The sequence below is a fragment of the Neoarius graeffei genome, chromosome 7 (genome assembly GCF_027579695.1).
Source record: "Neoarius graeffei isolate fNeoGra1 chromosome 7, fNeoGra1.pri, whole genome shotgun sequence".
Taxonomy (NCBI): Eukaryota; Metazoa; Chordata; class Actinopteri; order Siluriformes; family Ariidae; genus Neoarius; species Neoarius graeffei.
Window position 1 is genome coordinate 59078064 of NC_083575.1, and position 16156 is coordinate 59094219.

The following is a 16156-nucleotide window of genomic DNA, read 5'->3' on the forward strand; positions in this document are numbered from 1 at the left end:
TTTCCTTTTGGTTACTGAGGTAAAGATTGGGGTTACATTTAGGTACATATATGGCTTTAAAATAGCTGCAATAATTGTACATGTAAAAATCTCTTTAAAAGTCAGACCTTGGAATAATACGCTGCACCATTCATGGACTTCGACCTGTGATAACCCTTAGCCTGTACAGGAGTATTTGAGTTCTCTTTAGTGTTTTCATCTTTTCCATATTTATGAATGCTAAGTGCAGGTTTACAGGTATGCCAGTTCCAAAGAACTTTGTTCATGTCCTCCTTTTCACGGATGCCTAGGAGTTTCTCTTCTTCACTCAAGGGTGTTTCTTCTTCATTGCCTTTTCCATCCCTTTCCTTCACATGCAGTTTTTGAAGCACCATCTCACCACTGATACTCTCAAAATATTGTTGAATGCAGACCTTGGCAAAACTTTTGGCATGCTCTTTGCACGTCTCATCGAAGAGCCTCCGTTCTGTATCAATGTAATGGGACCAGTATTTGGTTTTGAGGAAGATGGCTTGAGTGAAACAAGGTCTGATTGCTCTTATCAGAAAGGCTACAAAAGTTGTCAGCATCAGAAATGCCCATCCACAGGCCTGAGGAAACAAACAGAAAATATTAAATAATCTCTTTTCACGCTCAGATATCCCTGTTGTGGCATCCTGATTACAATCAAATGATCACATGCATCACAAAATACGGATTAGCATGAATAATTATAAAGCTTGCTTGCATAAAATACTGGCTAATGGTTAATTTTTTAAAGACAACATAAATGTATTTAACTTTAGCTAGCAAGCCATTAAAAACTCCAGCTTGGTTTGACCAGCTACAGTGGCATGCAAAAGTTTGGGCACCCTTACTGAAAACGTCTGTTACTGTGAATAGTTAAGTGAGCAGAAGATGAACTGATCACCAAAAGGCATAAAGGTAAAGATGACATTTCTTTTCAGCATTTTCTGCAAGATTTGTGTATTATTTTTGTTTTGTACAATTGGAGAGTGAAAAAAGAAAAGGAACACCATGCGAAAGTTTGGGCACCCTAATACATTGGAGTTCTCAGGTAACTTTTACCAAGGTTCCAGACCTTGTAATGGCAGACTCGTTTACCATCACAATGAGGGACAAGACACAAAATGGTTCAAATCAATAATAAAAATTTATTACCAGTATTAATCAAATAAGGGTATGAAAAAGATAATGGTCGATGTCGTGCATGAGTGGGTGAATGAATGCATCAGTATATTAAGTAAATAAATAAGAAAGTGAGAGCTAAAGAAATGTAAAGGGGGACAGATTGAGAAAGGAGTCAAAGTGCCTGTGTCAGGGCCTCTGCATGCTCTTGTGACAAGGCTTTCGCAGATAGCTTTTCGTAGACAGTTGTAATTTATCGTTGAGCGGGGAGTAATAGGTGTGCGCGATGTTATTCACCGCCACAACGCAAGGGGGCACGAAGTCGCAAAATCGCTAGGAGTAGTTGGTGGGTGTGGTTAGTGGAGTGTTTATCTATGATAGAGTGTTTACCTAGATGTCCTTATAATGACTAGAACTGGAGTCGTATAGATGTACATACTTCCTCACTTCCTCGATCAACCGCTCTTCGTGCTGCTCCATCTTCGCTCGTGTTTTTAAAAATGGCGGTCGTGAAAACAAACCAAACCGGGAAAGTAGGGAAGCGGAAGTGCGTGTACAGCGGATGTAGAGTGGACCAATCAGAGCCCTCTTGTCTGCGACGCTGTCTGCGAGGCTGTCTGCGGTGGTCACAATTTTTGGGAGGTGCGCGCAGAGCGTCTGCGAAGGGGGGGGGCTTCGCAGACGCCATCTGCGATGCCATCTTCGAGGACTGGGTTGTCAGCATAAATTGGCCTTCAGAGAGAATATCAAAAATAGTGCCTACCAGAACCAAAAAGAAGCGCTTCCAGTCCTCCTGAGAGAGAGACAGAAACCCTTTTATAGCCCCACCCTAAATACAGGTGCAGACAATAAAGCACTTGGGCTCAGGTTCAGTCCATGCCCATGCACTGGCAGGGCCAAACCTGAAGGGGGCACAGGTGGGCGTCACACCTCCCTCCCTAAGAAGTTTGCTATAAATAAACCTCAAGCAAATAAACAAAACAACAACAACAAAAAAGACCTCCTGTGCCACATCACCTTAAATCCTGGGGCCCCCTAGGACTAGGGAAATGCAACACATCAGTACCCATACTAACCAACACCCATACTACAGAACTTTACATAACCATAGTGAAAATAAAAAAATTAAAAAAAAAACCCACATAATTTTAGACTCTGGACAACGCATCTGCCACAATGTTGTCCTTGCCTCTGATATGCTGACTTAACGTATATTGTTGTAAAATTAAGCTCCAACGCATAATGCGCTGATTATGGTTCTGCATACGATCAATGAAGACCAATGGGTTATGGTCAGTGAAAATGTCTATTGGACTCAAAGATGAGCCCAAATAGACCTCAAAATGTTGTACCGCAAGGATTAAAGCTAGCGCTTCTCTCTCCACTGTGGATTAGACTTGCTGATGGCGATTAAATTTCTTTGAAAAAGTATCCTACCGGGTGTCCTACCCCATCTAATCCTACCTGTAACAGAACTGCTCCGGCGCCACTCTCACTGGCATCAACAACAACACTGAAAGGACGGTCAAGATTTGGAGCAGATAGCACAGGGGAAGAAACAAGCAAAAGCTTAACATTATCAAATGCTTCTTGACATCTGGAAGACCAATGAAATCAAACTTTAGGACTAAGAAGGTTTGTCAAAGGTGTAACGACAGAAGAAAAATTCTTACAGAAGGCCCTATAGTAACCTGCCATACCAAGAAACCTCCGGAGTTCCTGGCGGTTCTCAGGTATAGTAAAATTACATATGGCTTCAATCTTCGCTCCTACAGGTCGAACTTGTCCTCCACCAACTATCTTACCAAGATAAGTAACACTAGCCTTACCAAACTCACACTTGGCAAGGTTTATAGTTAGGTTAGCGGTAGCAAGATGAGTAAAAAGTTCATTGATCTGGTCTAAATGATGAGTCCAGTTGGTACTATAAAGAACCACATCAAGGTATGCATCACAACCCTGCATCCCTGCCAAGACCCGGTTGACAAGCCTTTGAAAAGTGGCAGGAGCATTTCTGACCCCAAATGGCATAACACGATACTGCAGGAAATAATCAGATGTTACAAAAGCAGATAATTCTTTAGCCCTGGCTGTTAAAGGGACCTGCCAATATCCTTTTAGAAGGTCAAATTTGCTCACAAATTTGGCTGAGCCAACATGGTCTATGCAATCATCACATCGGGGTAATGGATAACAGTCTGGCTTTGTAACTAAATTCAGTCTACGATAGTCAGTGCAAAAACAAAAGGTCCCATCTGGTTTGTTCACTAACAAGCAGGGTGAACTCCATGCACTAAAACTAGGTTCAGCAAGATTATGGGCTAACAGATAGTCTACTTTCTGCAACAATTCCCTCTTCCTAGGATTGACACGATAAGCATGCTGTTTAATTGGCAAAGCTCCACCAACATCAAAATCATGTTCAATCACAGATGTATGGGTCGGAACATCAGGGAACAGAGCAGGAAAAGACTCAGTCAACCCAATGATATCTGTTTTCTCCACATCATTCAAATGGGAAAGATGTAAAGTTAACTATGCCAGGAACTCAGAATTTCGCAGACGACCCTCCACGATCACCTGTGATGGACCTCTCACGCCCTCACTGGACTCCTCACTGACAAAATCAAGACTTTCAGAACCATTATCCACCAAAGAGATCACATGATCTGGATCACTAGAGTCCCTAGAGGCATAATGGCAATTAATCCAACAGGTACAACTGGTAAGGGAGAAAAATAAGGTTTCAAAAGATTAATATGACAAACCTGCACCTTTTTCCGCCGATCTGGTGTACTAAGAACATAATTGAAACATTTCACAATTTCGTACGGGCCACTGAATTTAGCTTGAAAGGGACTATTCAAAAGAGGCAACAAAGCTAAAACTTTATCCCCAAGGTTAAAACTACGTTGTTTCGCCCTGCAGTTATAAAGACATTGCATCTTGGACTGAGTTTTACCCAGTTTACGTCTAGCAGCAGCTCTAGCTTCGTACGAACGATAGCGAAATCCACTAACATAATCCAACACGTTCATGGGTGTCTCAGCTGTACACCACTCCTCAGCTAAGACAGCGGTTGGCCCTCTCACAGCATGTCCAAATACTAGTTCATTAGGGCTAAAGCCCGTGCTCTCCTGAACAACCTCCCTAATTACTAGGAGAAGCCAAGGGAGACCCTCCTCCCAGTCAGACCCAAGTTCTACACAGTAAGACCGTAACAGAGACTTGAGCGTCTGATGGAAACATTCGAGAGCATCCTGACTTTGGGGATGGTAAGCACTTGAGATGTTCTGTTTGGCTTTCAATTGACAATGCCCTAGCAAACTGTTTTGACATGAAATTAGACCCTCTGTCACTTTGAAGGACTTTTGGAATACCAAAAATTGACATGAAATTGGTAAGAGCCTTCAACACAGACTTAGTCATCATTGACCTAAGTGGATATGCTACAGGATAGCGCACAGATTGACACATCACTGTCAATAGATAAAGATGTCCAGCCTTAGAGCAAGGCAATGGACCCACACAATCAACTATGAGGGGTTCAAAAGGATTGGACACTGCAGGAATGGGCTGCAATGGCATGACAGGAATCTGTTGATTAGGTTTGCCCGTTAACTGGCACACATGACATGATTTTACATAAGAGGCAACATCTTTCCTCAACTTAGGCCAATAAAACCAACACACAATCCTGTCATATGTCTTCCGCACCCCAGTGTGTCCAGCTACTTCGTTGTGAGCTAGATCTAGCACCGCTTTCCTGAACTTACAAGGAACTACTACCTGTACAAGAGTTGGTAAAAGTCTCTTTCTGGAACACATACCTTCTACACAACAAGCCATCTTGTACAAAGTAGGAGGATTCATCCTCAGGTTTCTCTTGAGATGCTAAAACAAATAAAGGTTTAAGAGAAGAGTCAATCAACTGCTCTCTAATCAAATCTTCACGTGAAACCTTGAACAAGTCAGGCAAAGAACAGCACTCAAGCTCATTCAAACTCAAAAGTTGTGACTTCTGACTCACCATTAATCACTCCCAAAGGAGGGGCTACTTTCACAGACTTACTCTCAACATCTGGGTCATCACCACCTCCAGTGGAGTCATCCAAGTTAGTCTTGGTAGTCTCTAGCTCCCCTACAGGTGATTGTGAAGAACTACACACAACATCAGGTTTAGTAAGGAAAGTGTCATTTAGAGACACCAAATCAGAATCAAGGCCATGTTTTACCATGGCACGAGTGACAGCACAACTAGGAAACACATCAGGATGCCACCGTGAGCACTGATCAGGCTTTGGTGGTACTTCAGGCACCGAATCAAAGACAACAGGTGGTGAGACAGCCTCGGTGTTACCCCAAACCTTCCCCCCAGCTAGATCATTGCCCAAGATAAATGAAATACCTGGTACAGGGAGACATTGACAAACTCCCACCACCACATCACCTTTGACCAGTTTTGAAGAGAGACAAACTCGATGTAACAGCACCTGAACAGGAGTCATTTCAAAACCCCTGACTAGAACATGTGTTCCAGTGGAAGTACTGTCAGACAAAGGCAAAACCCCAGACAGCATAAAAGACTGAGCTGCCCCAGTGTCTTAGTATATGTACTGGCACACTACAATGCCCATCAGACAAAGACACAGAGCCTTTGGTGACAAAGGGAGTGTACTCTGCATCAACTTCACATTTATCTTGCTTAGAAGCAACCATAGGCCCAACACTCAGCATTATTTAAAGAAGACAGGGCGCTTCCACAGGAAGCCACCAGGCCAAAACTCTTGGCCTTCTCTTTCCTCTTACGAAGTTCTACACAATCATATTTCATATGGCCTACCTTCTTGCAATAGTTGCAAATGACCTCTGTGTGGTTAGTAGTAAGATGGTTAGCATTAGCAGGGGGAGATGAGCGCGGAGCATCATTTCCACCTCCAGACTGTTGCTGACTCTTAGGAGCTCTGCATGCTCTTGCGACAAGGCTTTCGCAGATAGCTTTTCGCAGACAGTTGTAATTTATCGTTGAGCGGGGAGTAAATAGGTGTGCGCGATGTTATTCACCGCCACAATGCAAGGGGGTGCGAAGTCGCTAGGAGTAGTTGGTGGGTGTGGTTAGTGGAATGTTTATCCTCCACTATAAGTGTTTATCCTCCGCTGTCCTTATAATGACTAGAACTGGAGTCGTATAGATGTACGTACTTCCTCGATCAACCGCTCTTTGTGCTGCTCCATCTTCGCTCGTGTTTTTAAAAATGGCGGTCGTGAAAACAAACCAAACCGGGAAAGTAGGGAAGCGGAAGTGCGTGTACAGTGGATGTAGAGTGGACCAATCAGAGCCCTCTTGTCTGCGATGGTCACAATTTTTGGGAGGTGCGCGCAGAGCATCTGCGAAGGGGGGGGGCTTTGCAGACGCCATCTGTGAGGACTGGGTTGTCAGCATAAATTGGCCTTTAGGAGGGGGTCGTGTTCTGTTCTGATGTCTTACCCAGCCACTACCAGGTACACACTTATGCGCAAGAACAAACTTATCAGCAAGAACAGCAGCCTCGTTCAACTTTTGCACTTCCTGTTCAGACAGGTGGACAGCCACAGTCTCAGGGAGACAATTCATGAAATCCTCTATGAGGACAAGTTGTTGTAGGTCTTCCCTGGAATCCGCTTTTTGTGAACAGCACACAGATACTCTTTCTCACATGCAAATTCTACAAACGTTTGCTGTTCTATCTTCCTGGTCTTCCTAAACCTTTGGCGATAAGCCTCAGGGACAAGCTCATAAGCGTGGAGGATGGCCGTTTTCACATCCTCATACTTCATAGCCTGTTCTAAACTTGGAGCAGAGAACACCTCCTGCGCCTTCCCTATAAAAACGTATTGAAGCAACAGAGGCCACACCTCCTCGGGCCATTTAAGAGTGGTTGCTACTCTCTCAAAGTGAGAAAAATATTTCAACATCTTTCTCTATGAAGGGTGGAACAAGGCAAATATTCTTAGTGACGTCAAAACCAGGTTGCAGACGGGCTGGAGGAATGGGTTGTTTCAGTTCAAGCTCAAGCTTCTTCAAGGTCAAAGAATACTCTCGCTCACGCTCCTCATTCTCCATACGCTTCAACTCAAGCTCATGCTCAAGTTTGCGAACCTCTAAAGCCCTCTTTGAGTCAGTCAATCTCTTTCTCTCTAAGAACCCTAGCCTCCCTCTCAGCCTTCAATTTCTCAAATTGTAACTGGTCTGAAGGAGGAGCCTCTGATTCCAACACTCCTTTAAGTATAAGCTGGCTCCTTATAGACTGAAACAATCACTACGTTTACATGCACATAGAGAGAATCGAATTTCTGCCGTTGCTCGACTGAAATCGAAGTTCAAAATGCCATGTATACACCTTAATTCGGCTGAAATTGAACTGAACTTGATTTCTCGGAATCGAGCTACACGACCTAGTTTATGCGATTTCTGCCGAGCTACTTTGTGCATGTATACCCTATCGAGCTAGTTGTCGAGCTACTTCCGGAAGTGACGAGTGACGAGACCACAAGCGGGAAACACAACAGCCTCGGTCGGCATGACAACAGTAGTAGCGAGCAGCAGAAGAGGTCAGGAGGAACAAACGAAGAAGAGAAAATGGCAATGTAGAGCTCTCTGAAGTGTGGGTGGAGCACAGAGGACGGCAGGACAAAGCTTCTGGTACTAATAGGCTTTTTATTGTCAGACTTTTCAGTTTAACAGCCTACTTTTATTCTTGAGAGAAAAACACACACGCGCGCGCTGTGTTCTAGTCCCGGGATGAGCTCTCCCCTCTGCCTCCTTAAATAGGGCACGGTTACTGGGAAGACACACAAACACAGGTTAATTACCGTCAGGTGAAGTGATTCTGCCACTCACCTTCCCTGGCTCCGCCCTCCTGTCACAGACCAGCGCTTGACCACGCCCCCACTGCCACAGGCAAGCAGAAACGTGCACTTCTGGAGCAATGAGGAGACAGAGTTCATGCTCATTCAGCTTAAGGAGTTGAATATATTAAAATTCATGGACGGGAGAAAAACGCGCAATGGGGAACACGGAACTGATAACTTTGTTTACACTCTTGAATAGCTCTTCTTCATGACGACAACCGGAAGTGTACCAACACGATGGGGCGTGTTGCGCCACCTGTGGCTCGGGTGCACAATGCACCTCACACAATAGCCCGATTTCATTGTGTGCATGTAGAATTGGATTTCTCTGGCACCCTGCTGGGACCTTCAGCTCGATTACCGACAGCAGCTCGATTTGGATGTGCATGTAAACGTAGTCATTGTCTCAAGCTTTTCTCGAGTAGTTAAGGCCAGTTGATAATGCTCAGCCACTGCACAGAGTTGCACCTTGGTTAAACTAGACAACACTTCCTCAAACGGCTTAGCAATAAAATCTTCAGGGGTTGCCATTTTAACTCACTCAAACTCACAAACCAGTACAAACACTATGCCCAGTTCACACAAAAGTATAGCTATGTGTTACCTATTCTGCCACAATAGGGGTTTAAAGAAGCAAGCTAAAATACCATGCATAGCAAAGAACTACCAAGCGGCCACAAGCAGCTACAAAAACAAAATTTGAGGCACAAAGAAAATTACAGGCTAGGCCACTAGTTCTCTTTCACACATGCAGGCTACACACAATGGCAAACAAACTGATACACAACACAGTGCACCACACAAATGAACTGGTAACTAACCAGAACCAAGTAGACAAAAATCTACAAACAGCTAATTGTTTATCAATATTTAGCTTAGCTAAACAGCAAGAACGTTAAAGTTCAAACAAGCAACAAGCACTCACTCAGTTTTAAACTGCTTCCCAAAAGGCTAAGTTTACTGAGAGCAAACAAATAAACCAACGGAGATAATACCTCCATAACACAGTAACTTTAAATAACCTGCATACCCATTCACATGCGCAGCCTAAAAATAGCAAAGATAGGCTACGCAAATCACAATGAACATCAGTCTAAAAATAGACCAGTTCACATTCTACAAATGTGCACTTGTTTAACAAAGTTAAACAACTTGCACAGCAAACGCAGACAGCAGTAAACTAATTTATAAACTAACGACAACAAAAAAAGAACACTCACCACATCCACGAACCAAAATACTCCCATGCATCCAGGTGAAATCGTCCATTGATTGCTGGTGTATCCTATAAGGCAGTCCACTGGCATCCTAAATACCTAACCAAAGAAGCTAACTGTCCTAGCTAGCTCTTCTGAGACATGCCGGCCTTGAGGCAACTGGATAACGCTGAACTCGCTACTGTACAGACAAGCTGCACGAAGCGTGCCCCTGACAGAAGTTATAACAACTTCAGACCAGGATTGTCTCAAAATAACAACCTAAAACAATAAAGAAAAAAACAATAAACAGTGCTCCAAAGGAAAGGAAAGGCCCAGCTGGAACACTCTTCCTTAGCCAGAGACTGCACGAAATTAACTAATAGCCAATGCAAACAACAGACGTTCTCACCTGAACCCACGAAAGTCTATGATCCGGATTTTCAACAGGCCTCCCGGACAAGCCTCCAAATTATGTAAACGGCAGACCCGTTTACCATCACATAATGAGGGACAAGACACAAAATGGTTCAAATCAATAATAAAAATTTATTATTACCAGTATTAATAATCAAATCAAATAAGGGTATGAAAAAGATAATGGTCGATGTCGTGCATGAGTGGGTGAATGAATGCATCAGTATATTAAGTAAATAAATGAGAAAGTGAGAGCTAAAGAAATGTAAAGGGGGACAGATTGAGAAAGGAGTCAAAGTGCCTGCATCAGAGAGAATATCAAAAATAGTGCCTACAAGAACCAAACAGAAGTTCTTCCAGTCCTCCTGAGAGAGAGACAGAAACCCTTTTATAGCCCCACCCTAAATATAGGTGCAGACAATAAAGCACTTAGGCTCAGGTTCAGCCCATGCCCGTGCACTGGCAGGGCCAAACCTGAAGGGGGCACAGGTGGGCGTCACAACCTTAATTAGCTTATTGAGCTGTGGTTTGTTCAAATTCTTCATTAGGAAAGGTCAGATAATGCAGATTTCAAAGCTGTATAAATTCTCTGACTCCTCAAACTTGTCCCTAAAATCAACAGCCATGGGCTCCTCTAAGCAACTCCCTCGCATTCTGAATAATAAAATAATTGATACTCACAAAGCAGGAGAAGGCTACAAGAACGTAGCAAAGTGTTTTCAGGTAGCTGTTTCCTCAGATTGTAATGTTATTAAGAAATGGCAGTTAACACAAACAGTGGAGATCAAGGTGAGGTCTGGAAGATGAAGAAAACTTTCTGAAAGAACTGCTCATTGGATTGCTAGAAAGGCAAATAAAAACCCGTTTGACTGCAAAAGACCTTCAGAAAGATTTAGCAGACCCTGGAGTGATGGTGTACTGTTCTACTATGCAGCGACACCTGAACAAATATGACCTTCATGGGAGAGTCATCAGAAGAAAACCTTTCCTGCGTCCTAGCCAAAAAATTCAGTGTCTGAAGTTTGCAAATGAACATCTAAATAAGCCTGATGCAATTTGGAAACAAGTCCTGTGGACTGATGAAATCAAAATAGAACTTTTTGGCCACAATGTGCAAAGATATGTTTGGAGAAAAAAGAGTGCCAAATTCCAGGAAAAGAACACCTCTCCAACTCTGAAGCATGGGTGTGGATCAATCATGCTTTGGGGTTGTGTTGCAGCCAGTGGCACAGGGGACATTTCATTGGTCGAGGGAAGCATGGATTCAAATAAATACCAGCAAATTCTGGAAGCAAACATCACACCATCTGTAAAAAAGTTGAAGTTAAAAAGAGGATGGGTCCTACAATAAGACGATGAGCCAAAACACACCTCAAAATCTACAATGGAATACCTCAAGAGGCACAAGCTGAAGGTTTTGCCCTGGCCCTCACAGTCCCCTGACCTAAACATCATTGAAAATCTGTGGATAGATCTCAAAAGAGCAGTGCATGCAAGACAGCCCAAGAAACTTGTAGAACTGGAAGCCTTTTGCAAGGATGAATGTGTGAAAATCCCCCAGGTAAGAACTGAAAGATTATTAGCTGGCTACAAAAAGTGTTTACAAGCTGTGATACTTGCCAAAGAGGGTGTTAATAGGTACTAACCATGCAGGGTGCCCAAACTTTTGCTTTGGGCCCTTTTCCTTTTTTGTAATTTTGAAAATGTAAAAGATGAAAATTAAAAAAAAAAAATTTTGCTTAAAATAAAGGGAATGAGTCATCTTTAACTTTATGGCTTTTGGAGATAATTTCATCATTCACTTGCTTAACTTGTCACAGTAACAGCAATTTTGACCAGGGGTGCCCAAACTTTTGCATACCACTGTACCAGTTACCAAAACACACAAGCTGGTAGACTATTTTTTCCAGCTTGTATAAGTCATTTTCCAACTTCATTATTACTTAAGTGGTTTAAACACTAAATGTTTGACATCTTCTGTCTCACTGCTGTGTTATTTTCTTTAAAATAAGTTGTTGTCCGCAGTGTTGCATTAGTATCTGGAATTCAGAAACAGTTTCCTTTCTGCCAGCATGCACCAGCTAGTGAAGATGGTCTACTAGTTTGACCAGCTTGGCGTGTGTATTGACTGCTGGTAGTTGGTCAGACCAAGCTGGATGTTTCAGCAGGTAATATCCCTCAGTCCTGCTAATGTGTTCTGTTGTGGTCAGGTGAAACCAGGTGCACAAAGCGTACCAGTTTTTGTGTTTAGCCTATTTTATTTTTAAATTAATATGTATTATATCTTAATACTCTGTTTGCTCTACTGTATTAACATAATTTCAGTGCTTTTGTTTTGAAACGTATATGCTTTTCAAGTGGTGGCACGGTGGTGTAGTGGTTAGCACTGTCGCCTCACAGCAAGAAGGTCCTGGGTTTGAGCCCAGTGGCCGGTGAGGGCCTTTTAGTATGGAGTTTGTATGTTCTGCATGGGTTTCCTTTGGGTGGTCTGGTTTCCCCCAAAGACATGCAGGTTAGGTTAATTTGTGGCTCTAAATTGACTGTAGGTGTGAATGGTTGTTTGTCTCTGTGTCAGTCCTGTGATAAGCTGGTGACTTGTCCAGGGTGTACCTTGCCTTTTGCCCATAGTCAGCTGGGATAGGCTCCAGCTTGCCTGCGACCCTGTGGAACAGGATAAGTGGCTACAGGTGATGGATGGATGCTTTTCATGCAAAATTGCTGACATTATTGAAAATGATGACCAGGTGGGGCGGCACGGTGGTGTAGTGGTTAGCGCTGTCGCCTCACAGCAAGAAGGTCTGGATTTGAGCCCCGTGGCCGGCGAGGGCCTTTCTGCGCAAAGTTTGCATGTTCTCCCCGTGTCCGCGTGGGTTTCCTCTGGGTGCTCCGGTTTCCCCCACAGTCCAAAGACATGCAGGTTAGGTTAACTGGTGACTCTAAATTGACCGTAGGTGTGAATGTGAGTGTGAATAGTTGTCTGTGTCTATGTGTCAGCCCTGTGATGACCTGGCGACTTGTCCAGGGTGTACCCCGCCTTTCGCCCGTAGTCAGCTGGGATAGGCTCCAGCTTGCCTGCGACCCTGTAGAACAGGATAAAGCAGCTAGAGATAATGAGATGAGATGAGATCACAGGTGCCAGTAAAACCACGTTAGCTCTCAGTACCTAAGTAAACCCGTGACAAATTAATACTTTATGAGCCTATCTCAAATTTCTCGAACTGCTCCTAATTTTTTCTACATGCTTACAAAGTATAGCTGTTGGGGTTCTTCAGTTGCCCCTATCTACGTACAACTCATTTTTTGAAGCTAAGAACCCTTAATTATCCAACAAATAATTACATTATATTACAGGCATTTAGCAGACACTCCTATCCAGAGCAACATTCAAAATACCCAGAGCAGCCTGGGAAGCAGTTGGGGGTTTAGTATCTTGCTCAAGGGCATTTCGTTTTGGGCCCAAAGCTACTTCTCTAACCTCTAGGCTATGGCTTCCCCAATTAGAAACCTTCAAAGCATTCTTTTATTCTTTGTCAGCTGCCTTCTCTTTCAGATGCCCCACGCATCTATGTGTCCTGTGAACCTTTTCATGTTTCATGTGTGTGTGTGTGTGTGTGAGAGAGAGAGAGAGATCTATATTTTAAATCTTTGCTCTACTGAGATTTAAGTAAGCTTTACACAAAGCCTTTGTATTCATCGCTATTCAGCATGGTCTTGTAGCTCCTGCTTGTCTTTGTTAGTGTAATACCACACTGGATTGAAATGTTGTATGTCCGTATGTTTAACCACAGTTACATTGTAGACTACAGTCAGTTGGCTCCAAAACGATGTAAATCAAGGAGCAGGTTGATTGTGGGTGAAGTATGCCCTGACAGGTAGACTACTGACTAGCAACAATGGGCATAAATTATCAGGGGGTTGGGGGGTTCTAACCCTCCGAATAATCAAAGCTAGCCAATAGAATCCCCACGCCACCTTCCACAAATAATCATTCTTCATGATGAATGAAAAATATTAATTGTTGTGGTTGGTTTTCTCATTTCTAATTTAATTAGTAACCAAACATGAACATTTTTTTCAACACTCCCCCTTCCCCTTTTAAGAATTGATTGTGCCCAACCCATTCTCATCTCTACCCCTCAAGAGTCAAATAATTGAATTAAAGTCTTATTTTCTACTGTGGTTTCATTGTGTTAGGTGAACAGTAAACTAGCTAGACTAGCCAGGATAGAATTGGACCACTTTTATCATAGTTACTAGATAGTATGAGGTATGTATGAGATGATTATGATTATTTTTAAGGTATATCAAGTAATTATTGGGATTTTTTTTTTTTTTGGCATCATGCCCCTGGAATACTATAAATGAATACAGACCTCAACCACTCAATGTTCAACCCTTGTTAGCAACTGTTGTTTGTGTATGATTTATTCATATTAAGTCTGACACTCACATTTGAGCTCCTCATATGGGAATTACTCATATTTTAGCAAAAAAAAGAAAAAAGTCACATAAGTTTAAAATAAAGTTGGATGACTCTAGTTAGGGTGGCACGGTGGTGTAGTGGTTAGTGCTGTCGCCTCACAGCAAGAAAGTCTGGGTGCGAGCCCCGTGGCCGACGAGGGCCTTTCTGTGCATGTTCTCCCCGTGTCCACGTGGGTTTCCTCCGGGTGCTTCAGTTTCCCCCACAGTCCAAAGACATGCAGGTTAGGTTAACTGGTGACTCTAAATTGACCGTAGGTGTGAATGTGAGTGTGAATGGTTGTGTGTGTCTATGTGTCAGCCCTGTGATGACCTGGTGACTTGTCCAGGGTGTACCCTGCCTTTCGCCTGCAGGGAAAGGCAGGGTACAAGTCACCAGGTCATCACAGGGATAGGCTGGGATAGTCAGCTGGGATAGGCCCCAGCTTGCCTACAACCCTGTAGAACAGGATAAAGCGGCTAGAGATAATGAGACTCTAGTTAGATATGCATGTATCTCATTTTGTTGAAATTAGGATCTTTGGTGGTGTGGTTAGCACTGTCGTCTCACAGCCAAAAGGTCCTGGGTTTGAACCCAGTGGCTAACGAGGGCCTTTCTGTGTGGGTTTGCTCTGGTTTCCCCCAAAGACATGCAGGTTAGGCTAATTGGTAGTTCTAAACTGACTGTAGGTGTGAATGGTTGTTTGTCTCTATGTGTCAGCCCTGTGGTGACTTGTCCAGGGTGTACTCTTGGCTTTTGTCAGCTGGGATAGGCTCCTGCAACCCTGTACAGGATGAGTGGCTACAGATAATGGATGGGTGTATTTGTTTGCAAAATAAAAAATAAAAATAATATTGAACCTATAACATTTTAATAGTAGATCAAGTATAAATATTTGGGTCTTGTGTATATAGACATTCTTATCCAGAGTGACATACAACACACCCAGAACAGCCCAGGGAGCAATTGGGGGTTCTGTGCCTTGCTCAAGGACACTTCAGCTGGCCTAGGGAATCGAACCAGAAACCTTTTGGTCCTGCTGCTTCTCTAACGTGTGTGTGTGTGTGTATGTGTGGAAACATTACCTGGGACATAACCCGAATATACCTGGATGCTGCCTCTCTGTTGATGATATGTTCTGCGTTGAAGATGGTTTTGCAGGGAATTGTCGCCAGAAGCCTCTCCATATCTTTCTCGGGCACAAGCTCGTGGCTGCGGTTTAGGAAGTGGCTCAGATCGATCCTAGTGCTGTAGGCGCATAAGAAGCTCTTGCCGTCCATGAGCGTGACGGCGATCCACACGGCAGGAGCGATGAGTGCGCGCTGCGTCATGGAGCACAGCATGTAGCGCAGCACAGCGGACTCCTTCTGCCGCTGACCCGTGGGTCTCTTCCACTCCTCGGTCAGCACCGAGATGTTATTATTCAGTACGAAGCCGAGCATGAAGAACCATAGTGGAGGAACGATCAGAATGCCGACCCCGTACGCGTAATTATACTCCGGCAGACACGGACAGGTGAACTCAAACGTGGAGTAAAGCTGTGCGCTCGCCAGAGCCATGATACCGCATATACCGTTCATAAAGGACTCCTGGTTCGCCTGCAAGAACTGGAACATCATCCGAAACTTATCCATGTTGAGAAAATTTCCTTTGGGAACAAAGGGAAGGTGGGAACGATACACAGAATTATTTTAAATCGGTAACTGGTTTTTTTTAATCCTAAATGCGATTCTTTTTATACGAACTACGATATCAGTACCATTTTTCTCAAAAAAAAAAAGATGCATTATTTACCAGAATAGATGAGTCGAGTCTCTTTACGCGTGCAACGGAAGAGTCGCCTTTGCGCATGCAGGAGCGCACACCTGGGCTTCGTCCCAAACAGCGCACCACCCCATTGAACTGTAGGCTCATGTCAGAACATTACGTCAGCTGGCCAACAGATTTGACATGCTACTTAGGAGGCTCGTATGTGGTTTGGAACAGAGCCGTGCTGAAGTACAACTTTGGCCACTCCTTACCGGTCATTGCGCACTCGATGAATTTTTCGCCTCCTTGAATTCCT

General features: G+C 43.6%; 1 protein-coding gene across 1 annotated transcript; it reads right to left on the minus strand.

The window, feature by feature from the left end:
• Positions 1–25: 25 nt before the first annotated feature.
• calhm1a (calcium homeostasis modulator 1a) lies at positions 26–15928 on the minus strand. Its single transcript, XM_060924773.1, has 3 exons — positions 15886–15928; positions 15177–15739; positions 26–590 (listed from the first exon to the last, which is right to left on the minus strand). Exons 2-3 carry the CDS (start codon positions 15723–15725, stop codon positions 102–104), a joined length of 1038 nt encoding a protein of 345 aa, XP_060780756.1. The 5' UTR covers positions 15726–15739; positions 15886–15928; the 3' UTR covers positions 26–101.
• Between the last annotated feature and the right edge of the window lie 228 nt (positions 15929–16156).